This window comes from Staurois parvus, unplaced genomic scaffold (assembly GCF_062004578.1).
Source record: "Staurois parvus isolate SC_StPar_1 unplaced genomic scaffold, SC_StPar_1.0 ptg000009l, whole genome shotgun sequence".
NCBI classification, from domain to species: Eukaryota; Metazoa; Chordata; class Amphibia; order Anura; family Ranidae; genus Staurois; species Staurois parvus.
In genome coordinates this window covers 10,250,788-10,271,720 of record NW_028317805.1, presented here as the reverse complement: position 1 = coordinate 10,271,720, position 20,933 = coordinate 10,250,788, and the positions used below count along the sequence as shown (strand labels likewise).

The window sequence follows — 20,933 nt, the reverse complement described above, 5'->3', positions numbered from 1 at the left end:
GCATTACTCCCAGAGCAACATGCGGTTTTGCCGGTTTATAATTTGACCAGCACTTTGCTCTGGTGAGTTTATTTAATTCATTTGGTGGTGTCAAGAAGATTGCACTAATGCACAGTTGTATACATTATACGGACATTATTATTATTTATAAGAAATTATTTAAGCGTTATAAGGTTTTTTACGTTTGTGCTTTGAGTATAACATTTATCACTTTATTTGAGCCATTGTAACATTGCACAATATAGGGGATGTTATATAATATTAGGCACTTTGTTGATATGCACTTGAGAATTGAGAATAATTGATGAGTTTTTGCACTTTATATCAATGAAAGCTGAATGCTTACTGCACTCATTCTTTTTTGAGCACATTGTATTTTTGGGGGTAATAAAAAAAAAAAAAAAAATATATATATATATATATATATATATATATATATATATATATATATATATATATATATATTTGCACATTTATATTTTGTATGTGAGTTTTCTAGTCATTGTGGAAACTAAATTATTGCACAATTGTTTTTCTTTAGATACATATATTGTGGTTTGTGATTTTTAGAGCAGGCTAGCGCTGTTCCAGAATTTTAGTCCTGATTGGTTATGGTTATATCATGGAGAGTAACAGCTGTCGAGAGTGATCATATTGATTTTCGTATTGTTTGTCTAACTATTGTTCTGTGGCGCAGTCCGTAAGATATTTATAAAAAACTATTTTTGCTGCGTGTATACTGCATGTCATAGTCTGCCAAGTTGGGTGGAGCCTTTTTGCAGGACTTAGTGACACAGTGATTCTAATATTTTACCATCCTCAGTCTTGGTCTCTGAAAAAGAATTGAACACCTACTCTTGTGCTTCTTATCAGTTCTCCAAAATTGGAAATAACATTCAGAAGAGTTTCTTTTTACAAGAAAGCAAACTTTTACCTCAGTCTTCTAAAAGTATCTAACATTTAACCCACACTGCTGCTGAAAGCGTAGGAAACAAACTACACTGATGATAGAGAAGCAAAACTGGTGCTGCTACATTGCCTTTGTTAGCTTTAGTGTTATGTTATAGTGGTCATTTTGCAAAAGGACATTTGAAACTTCCCATGTGAGGTTTGCTTATCATAAAAGATGATCATCGGGTATTATGAACAACCCTTTAGCGTTCACACAGAAGATGAAAATAATTATTATATGAAATAAGATATACCAGCATGTGAATGACATTAAATAAGGGAGTAAAAGAAATAAAACCAGTCCATAGATGGATGGGGGGCAGGATTCCGCACGTAATCTGTGTGTTCAGGATGCAGCGATCAGCAAGTCCATCTGATAGTGCAGATAAAGGGACCATGGAAGCTGTAGAGTACACGAGCAGACCGGCAGCTACTTGTCAAGGACAGGGAGATCCCACAGAGGTATGCAAAAGAACGACAAGCAGGGCGCCCTGCTTGCCATTCTCTTGTTTAAGGCTTATGACTGACTTCTCAGGTAAAGTGGCTATAAACCTCAGACATGATAAATGAACAAAGCATATTCCTCTACAATGTGTACTTGTGTCAATCCAGAGAACTAAGTGTTATTTCTCTCTGTTGCCTTGTTCCTCTGCTATCTGCATGAGTGACTTCTGACAAGTTTTCCTGACACCAAGAGGAAAAAGGTGACAGGGGAGGGTCCTCCAGCACACAGCCTGTGATTGACAGACTCAACTCTGTTCCTGTATGCTGTGTAAAGGGGGGGGTCCCTTCGCTCCAATCAGCTCTCGGAGCTCTCCTCACTGATATAACTTCATCTCCTCACCCCCTGCTTTCAGACCTGAGAAATACTGTATAAATTCGGCACCTTCAATGAAAGTTGAAGAGAAGGTTGCAGATAGACAGGTACAACATATTTAGGAGGATTTGTTTAATCTCTGTGTGTCACCTGAGGCCAGTCACTTCAGTGGGTATATGTAAGGGTTTACAACCACTTCAAGTCCAGATTTGGGGCTCTTGCATGTGGGCCACCTAAGCGCATTCAGCGTAACTGAAGCCACATTTCCTCTGCTTAGGCAGCCCAGGTGTAGTGTACAGCCTGTTTTTAACATAAATGGCTGTGTGTTGTTGTGCTCATGCATGGGACGTTGATATAAAAAAGATGAGCACAGCATTCAAACATTCACAAAAAATAAAACTTTAGCTCTTGACTCTCAAGCTGAGTATGATGTAAAACTAAATTCGAATATAATCTGAAACTAAATAGAGTTGTCAGCCTGTTGCATTTTAATCTGAGACTAGATATTCAGATTTTATAAAAATCTAGTCATGGCTAGCTCTCGGTAAAGGTGCAATGGCTTATGAAAGGCCCAGACTCCCCATAGACTCCTTATAGGTACTTGCCAGACAAAAAAGTTCAGTTTCTCTGATTTTATTATTTTGGTTCTTTCAAATGTTATGTCTGTAATGCACCTAATCTACATTGTAAGGTATCCTGAGAGACTGCATATGGGACTTGTTTCTATATTTAGAATTCTCTTTCAGCATTTGATTTTGTCCTGCGTATATCATTATAATTGTTATGCACAATTAATTATATTCTATTAAAATAAAGTTCTGATGACTTACATAATACATAAGCATGCTTGGTACAGAAATCCGTAGTTAATTATTTCTCCAGGAATTAGCACAGTGGAGTTTGTTGTGGGCAGAATTAGTGGGATACAAAATCAAGCCTTTGTTGTCCTGCATGTTAGTAGAACTGGGTTAATATGTACCTAGGACCTGAAATGGATTTTTAAATCTGTCTGTTACTTTTGTCACTTTTTTACTCTGCTGCACAATACAGAGGAGGTAATAATCAGAGAACTCAAAAATGGCAAACTTGCATTGATAGCAAGTAGGAGATCTGATACCCCACTGTACAGGTTGCACAGAGGTCACGTCAACACCCATATGTTGGTAGGGTTGCCTGCTAGAAAGTAATGGCCAAATGTGACCAGACTGGGGCAAGGCACGGGTTCATAAAAGTACTCGTTCTAAAAAATGTTTAGATCTTTGTGTGTTGTATTTGTTCTAGCAAGTGTAGGAAGAGTGTGGGTAGTTAGATAACCTGGTACAGGTACGCAGATTAGGACTTCTGACCTACATTTGACATCCCTAATATGCGTGCTTGTTCTGAGAAGATGCACAGAAATGATTGAAGTCAGCGTGTCTGTATGACAGCTGAGCACGTAGTATTTACAGCAGGCTTTTCTCTGTCTCAAGGTTTATGTTAGAGACATGGGAACATGGTAAAGGTGAGTATTGGCAGGTGAGGGTTTGTTCTTACAAGAGAACCTGTTATTTTGCACTGAGTGGATAAAGTGACAAATTCTGATTAATGATGGGTTTGCAGATCCTGCATTATCCAGTGTCTGGAACCAGGGATGGGGACGGGGGATAGAAGGGGAATGTGCTCCAGGTGCAGAGTGGATATGTGGCTGGGACAATTGCTGGGAGCTTTGGACGACCTGTTTTTTCCAGTGACTCACTGAGAGGAGTGACTGCAGTGTCACTCCTGTCAGAAGAAGTAGGGGCTCAATAGCTGCTGGAAGGAAGATTGTGCTCTTTCTTTCTCCAAAGCAGCCTTGCTGTTGGTGGAATATGAGACATTTTTTTCTTTTCAGTGACACTACTGACACAAGGAAATTTTATTCTTCTAGTGACACCACCAATCCTGAGACCTTTTTCTTTCCAGTGATGCTACGAATGTAGGGACATTTTTTTCTTTTCTGTGACCCCACCAACAACCCCCCCCCCCCCCCCCTTCCCCAACCTGATCAGAATTGGTTGTACTGGAAAATGTTTCTCTAGGTACCTTTTAACTTTGACTGTGTAACTGTTGAACATGCTCTAGCAGTGCTTGCACACCACTTCACTGAGTGGGAGCTGACTTTTAAACTGCAATGCAAGCCGTTTATCATATTTAAGAAAAATAAATAAATAAGAAAAAATTTAAAAAATGGAATTCCTAGTTGGCCACACCCTGTAATCCTACTTTACTGGTATTTTGTTTTAAGCTGAACTTTTTATATGTATATATACAGTAACTGACTTGTTAAACATTTTTTTACAGGATGGTACAGAGGATACGTTTTGAGAAAAAAATCTAAAAAGGTACGTGACCTCCCAGTAAGGCCTGGTTCACGCCTATGCAATTTTTTGTGTTTTTCACAAACTTACTACAGTCCATTTAACATGGTTTCCTATGGGACACGTTCATATCTATGTATTTTCAGCCGCTGCGTTTTTAGAAAGGGTCAGTGAATTTTTTTCTCGCAGCAGGTTGCAACACGCATAGGTGTGAACCAGGCCTAAAATAAAATATGTATGTAAATTTATTGGTAATCATTGCATATAATTCTATAATTCTTATAGGTTGCAGAATCTGGCATTGTCATTTTTAATAGGAATCCAAGCAAATGTATGAAATATCCCTATAGCTCAATTAAGCCCTGGTTCACACTGAATGCGGATTTGAAATCACGCTACTTCAGCTGTGCGGCTTGTGGACTTCTGTGCGACTTCATGCACAGAAGTCAATGCTAGTCACACATGAAATCATCAAAAATAGTGCAGGAACCTTTTTTAAAATCGGTGCAGGTTTATCGTGCCAACTTGAACAATTCCATAGGCACAAATAGGGTGCAACTTGACATGAGATTTTGAACTGTTAAATAGCTTGACAAATTGTGTCAAAACGCATTTGGCTAATGTAAACAATAAGGAATGTATTGATATTGTATGTCTTGTTATTGACCTACAAGACCCCAGCTGATGATTTGAATGAGGCTTGCAAAGGGAGGGACTGCTTTGTACGATGGTGGGCTTTTTTGATCAGCCGGACTTTTTGTATTTGAACTTGGTTCATAATCTAGTCCCTAATCGATTTGTAAAGACTAACCTTTACTGTGGAGAAATAGAACTCGTACAGTATAGCTATGGCATCCCTTTAAAAAATTGCTGCAGCACTTAATCATAATTGCATCTGCACTTAAAATTTTCTCTTAGTCCCCCTGCAAAATTCTTCAAATACAAGTTGAGCCTGCCGGTTAAATTCACCTAATGCAGTTTCTTGTCATGGGGTGACAATGCCGCACTGCTCCTGAATTCAGAGCAGAGTTGTCACACTCGTGTATACTGTGCCTTTTTGCCATGGGATAAAAAAAATGTTGCCGGGTGTGCCTATCCCAAGCTGGATAGCTTATCAGTCAGCACCCGACCACACATAGTTCTGAATTAACTGTACTGCCTTTTGCTGGAACCTTCCGTTGTGAGCTGAAGTATCTGGGAGGGGGAGTATGTTAAATACACATAGAGGATTTGGCTCAGTAAGGGGTGGTGAAGGAAGTTTTTTCATTTACTTAGATAGAAACTAAATTTGGAACTTGTTTGGACTGTCATACAGCATTCTTTAGTTGTCCTTTAAGGGTACAGTACTCATAGATTTGCTTTAAATTCTAGTAAGGAGGCCTTAACATATCAATATGAAACCATTCCAAAGTACATGGTTTTGAATGGCCATATTCCCTCCATTGGAGGTTTCATTTGAGCAAACCTAAATCGGGATTTTAGAACCTGCTCTTATGTGATGCAATGGGGGAGGTGGGAAAAGTCACATTATGGATTCTATGATGGGCACAGATTGCAAATCAGATATTTTCTTTAGAGAAAATGTATTTTTCATCTAACCCGGAGATATGACACCACTCTGCCCTTAGACATGTCAGAAAATTTGTGTTTAGGGAAAAATTGTTTAGGTAATGTGAGGTTGGAAGAATAGTCTGGGGATTTCTGCTGCAGTATCCAGAAAATGAAATTGCAGCGTTTTGTTACCTTACCTTGTCTTAGGCAAGCCATAGATGATGTGAATTTCTTCCCTGCAACCACGAGTTACAGGAAAGAAAATCGCTTGATTCCCCCATCAACAAAGTCAGTGTTAATTCGGGAACCCCTTCCACAGCACTATTGTGTTCTGCCAGCAGGGATCCTTTCCACCAGGCAGAACACAATGATCAATGCTCACTATAGCCACATACAGTAATCACATGGAAAAAATCCGACAGGCTGGTTGTACTGAAGTCAATTGATGTCTCATTTTTAGTATACCCAGCTTGCCCTGTCGAACGAGCCAAGCATTGATCCATCTATGGCTGGAATTACACCACTACCTAATACACCTACATACGCAAACTGTAACAATCTGCACAAATTCCATATTTTTGTCCCCCCCAATTAAAAAAAAAAAAATAAAAATATACAGGTACCTAAATTTTAAACTTGTAACAGGTTTGGTCTTCTGCCTTCTGATGCTTAAAGTATGATGGTTCATGGACCCCAGCAATGAATTAAGGCACAATGGGGCCCTGGGCAAGGTAGCAACTTCAGCCTCCCCCACCCCCCTTCTTATTTGGCTTTGATAAAGGTAAAGATACAGAGAAGCTGTGACATTTGCATTGCTTGTACTGTCATTACACACCAGCAGACCCAACTGTCTACAATATCCTCCTTTTATAGAGAGACATGCAGTTGCACAGCTTTTGATAAATTGCTCTATCATTCTGGATTTTGCATTATCATTTTTGTTGTAGCTGGGTTCACAAGATATTCATTGTGCTGCTTCTGGCGTGGGATTTGCCTCTGCTGTGGTATCGAAAAGTGGATTGCCAATACTCTGGGGAATTTAAATGCTAAAAGTGAGCTTTTCAGAAATTCATAATAAGGCTCCTTTCAAATGGGTGGTCTGATAGACTTACATGGAGCTTTTGATTTGGTCTGCCTGATTATCTGAAAGGCAAACGTGATCAGAACCTTCTTGTATGCCTTTGGGAAGGTAGATGTAAATGGACATTCATCCATTTTACATCTGCTCACTTTCGAGTCCATCCAGGTCTAGAATAAAAAAAAATTAGGTGATTTTCCTTTTCTATTTCCCAAGCCTAAATTGTGATGGAAGTAGCCTGATAAATGAATGCAAGTCTATTTAAACCCATTTTAAAATCGGACCCACTATTGATATATAGGTGGCTGGATGAACAAACAAGGCTCTCCCAAAAATGACATCCATCCTGTTTTGCTCCGATTCAGCAAGGGATCTGGTTAAAAAAAAAAAAAGCCTTATGGGGTGCAGATGGGAAGGCACCTAAAGTGTTTAGTTTTTTTTTTTGTTTTTTTTCACCAATTAAAAAAAAAAAAAAAAGTGTTTACAGTTTGTTTATTTTTAATGCAGTAGCACATGTGTTTAAGTACAGATACAGTACACCTGAATTATAATTTATGTCCTACATAGCTTATGTTGTAGAGCGGACATATAATTTTCTATTGTTGGTGTTTTTTTTAAGATTTGTGCTTTGTATTTTAATAGGAATATTATTTTATTGGTTTTAATTACTATTTATTTGTGTTTTTAGGGTATATTTCCTTCCAGCTATATTCACCTTAAGGAAGCTGCAGTTGAAGGAAAGGGGTAAATTAAATGTATAATTCATATAAATGGACTGTATGGTCATTGTTTGTTAAAACTTGTTTTTATTACCAGTAATAGAAGGCCACGGTTTCTAGCCTGTGAACCTTTTTGACTACAAATGTTTGTGGGAAACATTTAATTAAACCTATTTATGAGTGTTAAGCTGGCCATACATGGAATAAACTGCTGCAGGTTCCTGCTGAACTTGTTGGAACTCTCCCACGCAACATTCTTTCAAACTGAAAATTGAAGGAACGGATAGAAAATTGTTGGTCAAACAATGGTTCCAATTAGGTCAGTCACCCGAAGTGTCTTTAGGAGTATAACACTCAAGACGCTTCTTATACCAACATCATCGCGCCAATATAATGAGTATAAAACATTAGGTGCTGCTATTAATAATAATACACTGTAAATAATAATAGATGTGATAAACCAAATAACCACAAATAATAGCGCAACCCTAAACCAAATCAATAAATGAATAAATAAACTGATATATCCACCACCATATATGTGCAATAAAATTAATCAGTGCAAAATCATATATAGGAAGTCCCCATATAGTCCATATATCAATGATCCTCAATAAATGAAGTAATGAGATCCTCCTTCACCAATGTGATATCCAGTGCACAGAACACCCCATCAAACTTCACACTCACCATGTACTGGTGATAAACCAGCGTATCAATATATATCCAGCATTCCACCAATTAGGCTCCAGCTTAGAAAAATCCTCTCATATCCAATTAGTACATGTGAATAAAAAGAATACTCGTCATAGTGCAATATCATCTAGCAAATTTATTAAGGTAACAAACCCCCCCCATAAAAACCGCACTCACAATGAGTATATAAATATATATATATATATATATATATATATATATATATATGTACAGCATTTGTTAATACTCAGAGCTAAAAGCTCTGTCTCCAGTGTCTCACCAGCCTGCCTGCACTCAAGATGGCGATGGTGCTATCACGTAGTCCTGCCACATGCATCAGCGTGCGTGGTGACATCACCGGCTAGCCACACCCTAACGCGTTTCATCAGATGACTTCTTCTGAGGGAATGCAACAATTGTTGCATTCAATCAGGGGCAGCTACTTTTCGGCTATTATGACAGCCATGGATGCTGTCAATAGCTTGTAGCAAAGCTGTTTAGCATGGATGGGGGAATCAACCAGCAACTTTTACAGTGTATGGTCTGCTTTAAAGTGGTTGTAAACCTCAGACATGCAATATGAACAAAGCATATCCCTCTATAGTGTGTACTTGTCTCAGTTAAAAGCACTAAGTGTCATTTCTGTCTGCTGCTTTGTTCCTCTACTATCAGTATGAATCACTTTCGACAAGTTTTCCTTATACCAAGAAAAAATGGTCACAGGGGAGGGACTTACAGCAGTTTGACAGCCTCAGCTTTGTTCCTGTGAGCTATGTGGATGGGGGGGTGTCCCTTCCCTCCAATCCCCTCCCCTCCAATCAGCTTTCAAAGCTGTCCTCACTGAGCTTTGTAGAGTGTAACGTTGCCTCTCTGCCCCCTTTTCTGAATTCTCAGACAAGCTTTATAATTCAGTATTATGAACAGATGTAGAGAAGACTACAGATAGACAGGTACACTTATGTAGGAGGATTTGTTTCATCTCTGTGTATCACCTGAGGCCAGACACCTCACTGGGTATATGTAAGGGTCTACAACCACTTTAAGGCTATTCATAGCTAGAATTTCTGACATGCATACCTCCTGCAGGCTCTACTCGTGGGGAGATTTTCAGTAATGTTCGAACTCTTAGACCCCATGCATGCAGGGTGTTTGTCCAGCTGTCCTAAATGCCTTTCCTCCTGCCAGCAGCGTTTTGGCACTTGGGCATTCATGTCATTGGCCAGAATAATAATTTATTCTGGCCATTGAAATTAACACTAAAGCCTATTGCTAATGCACACTGATTCATGTTTAGGTGTTTAGGTGCATCAAGCATTTTGTCTGTCAAAATGCTGCTGCCCCTGGACTTTGGCAATGTTTTTTTTTTCCCGTAAACGCCTATGTGTGCATGAACACATATGGTAACATGAAGGAGTGTTTAGATGCAAAAAAAAAAAACCGCCAGGTGCCCCCAAAAGCAGCATTTTTAACATTCATTGTGCATGAGGCCTTGGGGTTTGCACACAGAGGACACAGGCACTACCCTTCATTGGTTGTCAGTAAGGGAAAACTGCAAATTATTTTAGATACAGAACGTTGGAATTCCTAGGCAGTAGATACTTTTTATGAAGAAAGGTAATCAGCGCAAATACTAGCACCAAGTTCTGGAATAGTCTGGTAGTGGGGACGATGGTAAGAGTGATTTTAATTGGGGGGTCCATATGGCACTAAGGGCAGGCTCCCAGAAGTACTGTAGCAGACTCTGTGTTAATGAGAGAAGGAGAAGAAGCGCCTCTAAGTGCAGCATAACACTTTAATGAAGATCAAAAGTAGGAACACTCACATTTATGAGGTTAAAATTAGGCATGTAACACGACTACTGTTATATACCTCACTGTCCTGTTTCTTTAGATCTCCCTACACAAGGACTAATGTACCCCGTATTTCTATAAATTACATACTGCTAACATCATTGCTATGGGTATATACTATGCCTTCCCCTTAGGACTGTATTTCAGGTTGAGCTACGATTTACTTATATGTCCTGAACCCGTCTGCGATACGGGAGAACATGCTTACAGACTTGCGCGGACTGCGATCCGTATTTGTTTATGACTTGTTATGCCTTTCATATCTCAATAAAATTTCTTGGGAAAAAAAAAAAAAATAGGCATGTAATAAAGTAGTGTGGTGTAACATCGGACAGGAGCGGAAATGTGCTCCTTTATCAAGCGCACTTCCGCCTTCCCAGGCCAGCGCATGACCTGAAACGTATCACAGTGCACCTTGGTCCACTGATGTCGTCATGCCGACGCTGCATTCCAGTGTGCGTTCCACCCGGCTTTGAGGAGTACGTGCACGCCGGCCGGCTCCACAGCTGTCTGCATCCAGCCACCATGCTGCTCCCTCGGAACGTGGACTCAGTGATACTGATGACAGCCCACTCCTGTCCGATGTTACACCACACTACTTTATTACATGCCTTATTTTCACCTCATAAATGTGAGTGTTCCTACTTTTGATCTTCATTAAAGTGTTATGCTGCACTTAGAGGCGCTTCTTCTCCTTCTCTCAGTAGATACTTTTTACAATAACGGAGCTTCAGAAATGTAAATATATTTACTTTCTATTTTATTTGTATTATTTGGGTGGCACAGAGCAGAGATAAAGTTTGACTCTTATATGATTGCTAAAGTTCACATTATTGATTCAAACCATCATGAGTTGGTTTTTATCCATTGATCGCCATGAGGTGTATATTACATCTTTTACAGTCAGAGGTTTAAATTAGAGCAGACATTGTAAAACTCTCCAGTAATGTATTTTGAAGTATTTGAAATACAGCTATTAAAAGTACCTTGAATTTGTACTTAGGTTAGATTTCTATATTCACTCACATATCAGGGCTGAGTCTGAGACAGGGTGGGCTGGCAACTTCATCCATATAAGGTTCTAGATTACTGTCTGGCAGAAGGGGCCTAAGTGTTTTCCAGTACACGAGCCAGAGTATTAGACATTTTTTGCCAGATACCGTAGTTTATCTGTATATTTGTTCTTTTTGGCAGGTTATCATGTCATTGTGATAGTAAACCTCCAGGGACATGCTAGTACCATAGGGATGATGGTGGTGTTATTGGGGAATGGGGGAGGGTAAATAAACTTAGATTAGATTAATGATTTTTTAATTCTGCTTGATGACTATGGGTTATTGTAATGCGCACATCATTAATGTACTTACCTTGAATAAACTCCAGTGTTTATGGCTGAGTTCATCTTAGCCTGTAGATGTTGTGAACATCAGTATTCTGATCATCTGATTATTGTATAATGACATCTCTAGACTGATTGCAAAATGGATGTATAAAGGAGACATAGCGTACTAAAATAACAAAGTTGATTTATTTTGATAGGATGAATACATTAAAAAATAGTTACTGCTCACAACTAAGACCCGCTGAAAGGCTTGACGCCAACATGCAGCAAGCTTTAATACAATTTGTGTTACATTAGTAAATGCCATGTTGTCAAATAGTTTAAGATGCTAAAGAAACAATCAGTACAGCGATTTCAGATAATGCAAGGAGAAAATGTGACCAGCTGTTCCCATTGGGGAAGTTTTCCCTCATTTCCAGCTCTGTCTCCAGAGAAGGTAATTTTTGGCTGTAGCTGGGTTATAAATAACCCTGTCACAAATGTGGGCAAGTCTACGTAGATGATTAAAACATTTGTAAATGGAGGTTACCTTCAGTGAAAACTAAATCCCAAACCAATTAGCAAGTCCAGATATATAGGAAACTGAAGCCATATGTAAATCTGGACTTTGTGAAAGTCAAACTGGCCCTCCTCCTCCTGAGAACTGCTGTAGTTCCTATAAAAGATCAGCAACATTATTGACCACTAGGAACAGTTAAACAAAGTTTAGATTTCCACATAAAGATTCCACTTCAAAATTGCTGAATGTTTTATCAAGCAGTTTTTTTGGGGGTTTTTTTGTTTGTTTTTTTTTTGTTTTTTTTTTAGGCTTTTTGGGGGTCACTTGTTAAACTTTGTGAGTGGACTTATTCCAATTAACGGTAGGCTCACACCAGTCAGCCTAAGAGCATTGTTGTCTTGTCCTGAAGATTTGTCCCAACTTTTTAAAAATGTTAGTTTTATAAAATAAAGGAGCTTACAATCTAAATATCCCCACCTCACATGCATGCTTACTAGAAACAATTTAGACAGGAGCTAATTAACCTACCAGCATATCTTTGGAGTGTTGGAGGAAATGGAGGTACTCAGAGGAAACCTATACAAGTACGGGGGGGGGGGGGGGTCATGCAGACTCCATGCATGTTGTGTCCTGGACTGGTTGGGATTCTGAACCGAGGACCCTAGTGCTACAAGGCAGGAGTGCTAACCACTAAGTTGAATGGAATAAGCAGGAAATATTTGTAACTGCTTGACCTAAGCCCTCTAACAATCTAATTTCCTATTTGTTAGCACTACATTACATTACATTGAGTTTATATTACATTACATTACATTGAGTTTATATAGCGCCAAAGGGTCTCCTGAGCGCTGTACAATAGAGGGGGGGACAATACATGAAACATTACAGCAACTACACAGCACACGAGGGGTTATAGGGCCCTACTCTTTCGAGCTTACAATCTAGGAGGGAGGGGGTAGTGGTACAGGAGGAAGTGGCTGTGGGGGATGGAGTGGTAGGAGGAATGAAGGAGAGCAGCAGTTAGGTGAGGGTGGGGTAGGCTTCCCTGAAGAGGTGGGTTTTCAGGGAGCGCCTGAAGGTGAGGAGGGAAGGTGACAGTCTGATGGATTGGGGTAGTGAGTTCCAGAGGATGGGGGAGGACCTGGAGAAGTCTTGCAGACGTGCGTGTGAGGAGGAGACCAGGGAGCAAGATAGAAGGAGGTCCTGTGAAGAGCGAAGGGTACGGGTAGGGTGGTACTTGGGAATCAGGTTGGTGAGGTAGTTAGGGGCAGTGTTGTGAATGGCTTTGTAGGTCAGAGTGAGTAGTTTGAATTTGATGCGTTGGGCGATAGGGAGCCAGTGGAGGGAGAGGCAGAGGGGGGTGGCAGAGGTGGAGCGGGTGGTGAGGTGGCTGAGTCTAGCCACTGAGTTGAGGATGGTCTGAAGCGGGGAGAGCCTGCACTGGGGTAGGCCGGTGAGGAGGGAGTTGCAGTAGTCAAGGCGTGAGATAATCAGGGAGTGCACAAGTAGTTTAGTGGTGTCTGGGGTAAGGAAGGAGCGTATTTTGGCGATATTGCGGAGGTGGAGTCTGCATGTGTTTGTGAGTGATTTGACATGAGGTTGGAAGGAGAGGTTAGAGTCCAGAATGACTCCAAGGACTTTGGCTTGCGGGGCGGGATTGATGGTGGTGATGTTAGTAGTGATGGATAGGATGGGGGGGGGGGGGGGCGGGCAGGAGGGAAGACGAGAAGCACTACTAGGTACTGTTTGCATGTGAATTGATAGCATCCACAGAACAAGGAGAGAAATCTCAGCCACCACACACCAGGCAAGCCGAACGTGTAATAGGCGATATAGCAGCCTCAGCCTAACTCCGTCCTGTCCAGGCCCCCTCCCTCCAACATGTGGGAAGACGAGAAGCACTACTAGGTACTGTTTGCATGTGAATTGATAGCATCCACAGAACAAGGAGAGAAATCTCAGCCACCACACACCAGGCAAGCCGAACGTGTAATAGGCGATATAGCAGCCTCAGCCTAACTCCGTCCTGTCCAGGCCCCCTCCCTCCAACATGTGGGCAGTGGTGTAACATGTCAGCTGGCATGGACTGGATGGAGGTATTTCGAGGCTACTATTATAATAGTGTAATAAGCAAGCCTGTTACACGCTGGGCTTGGACTCTGGTGGCTGAGATTTCTCTCCTTGTTCTGCTTACTGTATGGAGTCAGGGAGGACTCCTAGCCTGACATATACCGAAGGGGGGACATAGATGCAGGAGCAGAGACCATGAAGTTTAGGTTCACAGTAAATTAATAACAACACATTCACAATTTCCAATAAATGAATCCCATTTTTGTAGAAAAATTGCTGTTCATAAATTTCCCATGTACATCATGTGGCCGTTCTGGAGCTCCCAATGTTTCTGGACAAATCCCAACTTTCTGAAAGCTGCATTTGCATTTTATTTTTGTGACCCCGGTGATACCCAGGGGGAGCCAAGATATAATAATGGTGTTTTGTCGCACCATATAGGGCTTGCCAGGGTCCCAAAAATAAAATTCAAATGCAGTATTTGTTATAATTTTTTTTCCAAGTTTGTTAAAGGCTATTTGAATGAAATAAGTAGCTTTGCCTTTATAAACTGCAAAAGGTTTTCTTTAGACTGACCTTTAGGACTCTACTGCTATTCTAGTGTCTGAAAGTGGTTGAATCATGCCCGCATGTCCTAGTACTTCTCATAGTGAATCCCTCACAGTGTCCTCAGGCCTCCTGCAGTTTTCCTCCACACTGTTCCATACCCTCTGCCATATGCCTGGTCTCCTCTTCTGTTAATCATTTGACTGCGCTTCTGCTGCAGTCCTGCTTTGAGTCACATGTGAAGGCCTAAAAAGCTTAGCAGCAGCAGTTGTCAGGTTGTCATTAGCATCTAGTGATTGCTATAACGGTTTGCTTCACTTTGCTTTTTCAATATAGATAAAATCCTGAAATATGTACATAAACATCTGTCGCAATAATACATGTCTATTTTATATAAAGTTGTAATTTAGTTTTATTGCTCTTTTGTAAGTTTATCACTCTATGAATTTTAGGTTTACTTGCAAATATGTTCCCATTTGCTTTCAAGAAAAAGTACTTTAAAGACATACAGACTTGTTTATTAAAGCAGTACATAGACTTGTGATGTATAAACTGCAGTAACTCATACCAACCAATCAAATTTCATCTTTGTTTCAAAGCAGTGATGGATGATTGCTGGTTGGTTGCTGTCGCACAGTGTTGCTTTTAGACTGATGATGGACTATGCACAGTGGTTTTATTGTGTGTTAATCCATAACAACTATTTATTTTGGATTTTGCATTCATATTGTAGACAACATGAAACGGTCACACCTTGCGAGATTCCGCTTGTGCAGGAAGTCACCACCACGCTGCGTGAGTGGTCCATCATATGGAGGCAACTTTATGTTGTAAGTAAATCAGAACCGTTTTCATGACTATAAGTCTTATAAATAAGACATTTTCTTTTCTTGTTCTCTTGTGTTACATTGTATTCTTGATTCCCATAGTGAAAAGGTACATTCTTTTATTCTTGCACTTCACTGGAAAGAAACTGATTGGTTTTTAAAAAGAATGTCAAGATTTTTGTACATTAGTTTCTTAGCTTATTATGGTCAGAAATCATGTTTTTTATTTCTTTTAATTGGTATGTAAATATGAAATATTGCAGAATAATATTTTGTAGTTGCTTTAGCAAGCGGAGCAGTTCCTTCTGCTTAATCCTGAGGTTGAAAGAAAACTTACAGCATGTCTATTCATTTCTTTAAAGGAAAATGCGCTTTCAGTAAATATGCTGTTTTGTGTTCTTTTTTGTAAAGTCAGTTAGCTGAATGTAATATTTGTATGTGTTATGAATTATTTTCATATACAAATTTATAGGTTTGCCTTGCAGTGCCTAACTTTGTTAGAAAATTACTTTAGTACCCTGAAAGAGCAGCTGTTGTGAGAAAACCCACTACAGATAAGGCATCTAAAAAGGGCGTAGCTAGTAACAGTAAGTCACATTAACCACATTACTTCCACTGTACGTCTTGTAACAGTGGTGGTGGCCTTAGTCTTCTGGATGGCATTGATGTTTACATTGTGTATGTGTATACTCTGTGTTCACACAATGCCTATGATTGAGCTGTGATTAGACAGTTCAGATAACAGGCAAAATTGTCCATGACAGTGATCACAACCTTGATTGGTTCTGTGCCTTGTGATCACTGTTAAAGCCAGTCTCAACTATCACAATTGTAAACAGGGCTACTGTTTTGTGTTGGAGAACCCCATCCCCTCACATTCCATGAATTGGGAAAAGAGCAGTTCGCTTACTCGTTTCTGCCCCTAAGGACTTGTGTATCAGGTTTATGGGAATTCCGGCTGCAGCACCTATGCTCCTCATAATCCAGTACACACCTGGGTAGAGCGTGTTGAGTTATTTGCTTTACATTAATTCCTTACAACTTCCTCCCTTTTGTGCATGATCTGTACATTGATGCGCAAGATCTAGTGCCTCATTACCAAGCATCATGTTTTGGCCTCAATACCAGCATGATTCTTGGGGGTTTACTTTCCAAATATATATCTTATAGCAGTAAGTAAGGGAAACTATTGTATTTTTTTTTTTGTTTTTTTCCCCCAAAATTGTTGGTCTTTTTTCCTTTTATTATAAAAATAATAAAAGCCAAGTGGTTATTAATTACTACCGCATGATCTAGTAATCCAGTCAAATGATCACCACACTGAAAATGGTCTGGTTATAAAGGGGTTTATAAAGGCTTGTACTTAGGCAGGTAATTTAGACAAGTGTAGGAATGTTGAAGAAATTTTCACCGCTCAGCTCTGTGGCTTTGTTACTCATTAATACTGTGTATGGAGAAAGCCACTGGAATAAGTGTTGAAATTTTTTATTATTTTTTTTTTTTTGCAACATTTCTAAACCGTATAGCTATGCTGTGTCTGGACTAAATTAAATGAAAACCTTCCTGGACTATATTTCTTTTTATTTAAACTTTTTCACTTTTTGGGGTCAAATGTGATTTTTGTTGCAGGCATTTGCAAATATGTGTGGGATTCTGCATATTTTGGTTCCCAACTCAAAACCGAGTTCCCAGCCCGGGACATAAAGCACAATATAGGTACAGCAATACACTAGAATCCCAGACTTGTCAAAGGCAGCTGAAACCCCCCAGTGTATATACAGTCATGGCCGAAATTGTTGGCACCCTTGATATTTTTCCTGAAAATCAAGTATTTCACACAAAAAAGGTATTGCATTAACACATGTTTTGCTATACACATGTTTATTCCCTTTGTATGTATTGGAACAAATATAAAACAGAGGCAGAAAAGCAAATATGACATAATGTCACACAAAACCCCAAAAATGGGCTGGACAAAAGTATTGGCACCCTTAACTTAATATTTGGTTGCACACCCTTTGGAAAACATAACTGAAATCAGTCGCTTCCTATAACCATCAATAAGCTTCTGACACCTCTCACCCGGAATTTTGGACCACTCTTCCTTTGCAAACAGCTCCAGGTCTCTCTTATTGGAAGGACACCTTTTCCCAACAGCAATTTTAAGATCTCTCCACAGGTGTTCAATGGGATTTAGATCTGGGCTCATTGCTGGCCACTTCAGAACTCTCCAGCGCTTCTTTGCCATCCATTTCTGAGTGCTTTTTGACGTATGTTTGGGGTCATTGTCCTGCTGGAAGACCCAGGATCTTGGACGCAAACCCAGCTTTCTGACACTGGGCCCTACAGTGCGACCCAAAATCCTTTGGTAATCCTCAGATTTCATGATGCCTTGCACACAGTCAAGGCACCCAGTGCCAGAGGCAGCAAAACAACCCCAAAACATCATTGAACCTCCACCATATTTTACCGTAGGTACTGTGTTTTGTTCTTTGTAGGCCTCATTCCGTTTTCGGTAAACAGTAGAATGATGTGCTTTACCGAAAAGCTCTATCTTGGTCTCATCTGTCCACAAGACGTTTTCCCAGAAGGCTTTTGGCTTACTCAAGTACATTTTGGCAAACTGTAGTCTTGCTTTTTTATGTCTCTGTGTCAGCAGTGGGGTCCTCCTGGGTCTCCTGCCATAGCGTTTCATTTCATTTAAATGTCGACGGATAGTTCGCGCTGACACTGATGCTCCCTGAGCCTGCAGGACAGCTTGAATGTCTTTGGAACATGTTTGGGGCTGCTTATCCACCATCCGGACTATTCTGCGTTGCAATCTTTCATCAATTTTCCTCATCCGTCCACGACCAGGGAGATTAGCTACAGTGCCATGGGTTGCAAACTTCTTGATAATGTTGCGCACTGTGGACAAAGGCAAATCTAGTTCTCTGGAGATGGACTTGTAACCTTGAGATTGTTGATATTTTGCCACAATTTTGGTTCTCAGGTCCTCAGACAGTTCTCGTCTCCTCTTTCTGTTGTCCATGCTTAGTGTGGCACAGACAGACACACAATGCAAAGGTTAAGTGAACGTCTCTCCTTTTTATCTGCTTTCAGGTGTGATTTCTATATTGCCCACACCTGTTACTTGCCCCAGGTGAGTTTACAGGAGCATCACATGCTTGTAACATTCTTATTTATCCGCAGTTGTGAAAGGGTGCCAATACTTTTGTCCAGCCCATTTTTGGAGGTTTGTGTGACATTATGTCGAATTTGCTTTCTTTCCTCCCTTTTTTTGTTTTGTCCCAATACACACAAAGGGAATAAACATGTGTATAGCAAAACATGTGTTAATGCAATACGTTTCGTGAGAAATACATGATTTCCTGGAGAAATATCAAGGGTGCCAACAATTTCGGCCATGACTGTATGTACCAAGTCCAACAAAGCAAAAGTGACAGCTTCTCAGATCAACGTACAGTATAACTGGCCTAAGAAAAGATTCACGTGGGCAGGGCAATACAAAATCAGAGCAAACTGATACAGTAATTTGCCCAAAGCTGATGATATTCACCTATATCTTAAAACTATGGATTAGTTATATTTGTTAGCAGCATGCAAACAATGAATTATTAATGTTGGCTTCTAGCAAACTATACCTTGCTATATACTCACTTGTTCTGTGCATCAAGTCAGATCAATACTTGTATTTCCCTTTTATTAGCAAGATAATCGTGACATGTTTAACTGCGTCAGAAATATGATCTGTGACCTGGTGGAGTGGAGATCACAGATCTTGTCTGGAACGCTGCCACAAGATGAACTGAAAGAACTCAAAAAGAAAATAACAGCACGGATTGATTATGGAAACAGGTCTGTAGACTTTAAAAAAAATGTCTATTTTTTCTTCTTGCGGATTTACATTTTTTTCTTTATTAAAGCTCCGCACTGGGGCATATTTAGAAAACCGTGAATCTGCTATTTATTAAACATTCACTGCTGGTGAATCCTCCAGGTACCCGTTTTAACCCTTTACTGCCATGCTGGGTTTACTTATTGCCGTAATGTGTGTAAATCTGTGGTTGAACCAAGGGAGCTTGGATTGATCAGGCTGAAGCTGCTCAATCGCTTCTGAACACCCTTGGTACGTTGGCTCTAATAAACCCTGATGGCTCACTAAAGAGAGCCTGTCACAAAAAAGTATTGCATAGGGGACTTTGTCTCAATGTGATTAAAAAAAATAGTTTGTTGAAAAAAAAAAAAAAGTTACGCCCCGTCCAAAAAAAATTTTCAGCTGAGCCCGAACACCACATATATATGCACATATGAATACATACATGCTTTGGGGATGCCTACGCTTGAAAAGGTTGTTTGCTCTACATATTTTACACATTGCTGTGCACACTGGCATAAGAGCAATAATTCTTGGGCCATTATTCTTGGTTAACGCCAAACTTATGACCTGTAGGGGCTTTTAAAGTGCTGTCTATGAATTTTTAAATTCATTTAAATGTATTGAAAGTCAAACTTTTGTATTTTAAAGGGCACTGGGTATCTTATTTACTCAGCCCGACCTTATTTTATATTTTTCCAAAATATGGGTAATACATTGTATTTTCCCTAAAATGAACTTCTTTGTAATTTTACTGAATTTTTGCACTTTATAAACTGTAGCACTGATATTGTGTGACATAAAAAAAATTTGCACTACTACCATTCTATTCTTTAGTGTGTATGATTTTAGAAAATATATTATATTTTGGGGGTTTTAAGCAATCTTTTGGCTTAAAATTATTTTTTAAACATGCATGCAAAATAATACAAAATGGCTTTGTCAGCAAAAGGGTAAATGCCAGTGACTGATTAACCACCAGTCAAGGTTTGCAGAAAATCAAATTTACTGCATTATAAATATATCCCCAGATGTTTATTTACTGACCGTTGTCATATTTTTCAGACTCCATTGATGAGATTTTCCACTATTTTGGCTTTTTTCACGTGGCTGGTTGTGGATTCCAGCCACTGGATTTCAGCAGCAAGAACCATTTGTTTCTTGCATCTGTAATGACTGGAACATGTGATTAGCAGCCACTGCTTTTTGCATGTAGCTGCACATGGAATGGACAGCTGCAGTAAGGGACAGGTGTCGGAGTCTGGCAAATATGGCCTATGTGTTTCCAGTTTTTGCCAGCCAGTGCAGAAGTGCCACAGTTGTGGCTGAGACTTCTTACTGGTGATTCTGTATTATCAAGAATCCAGTGAGGAAGCCTGACAATTTCTAGCTGCTGCAACATTTGGGGAAAGTGGATATTCTGGTGGGGATTTGACTACAATGATTTCCTAAGAATAGATAGCCAACATGTTACTTGGCTTGCCATCAACAATGCAAACCTAGAGTTGTCATTTAACATTTATTTGTTCAGTGGGTGGATGAAATAGGGTCATTAGTCATAACTGGCTATCATGCCTTCTTTACAACCCATTTCAATTTGTTCCTCTTTCCAACCCATTTCAATTTGTTCCATTTGGCTTAGTGGTTAGCATTGCAGCCCTGGTGTCTAAATAGACTTTGCATGTTTTCACTGTGGTTTCATGGGTTTCCTCCAGGTACTCCAGCTTCCACTCATATTCCATAGACTTGCTGGTAGGTTAAAGTATGTGAGAAC

At 39.8% G+C, this 20,933-nt stretch overlaps 1 protein-coding gene across 2 annotated transcripts in view; it reads left to right on the top strand.

Annotated features, from left to right (window-relative positions):
- DOCK1 (dedicator of cytokinesis 1) overlaps positions 1-20,933 on the top strand; it is a 536,657-nt gene that overhangs the window by 92,191 nt on the left and 423,533 nt on the right. For both annotated transcript variants that reach the window (XM_089669568.1, XM_089669578.1), the window contains exons 3-6: positions 4,088-4,128; positions 7,422-7,477; positions 15,189-15,285; positions 18,992-19,140. In XM_089669568.1, the coding sequence (XP_089525694.1) occupies positions 4,088-4,128; positions 7,422-7,477; positions 15,189-15,285; positions 18,992-19,140 (343 nt within the window). The remainder of the gene's footprint in view (positions 1-4,087; positions 4,129-7,421; positions 7,478-15,188; positions 15,286-18,991; positions 19,141-20,933) is intronic.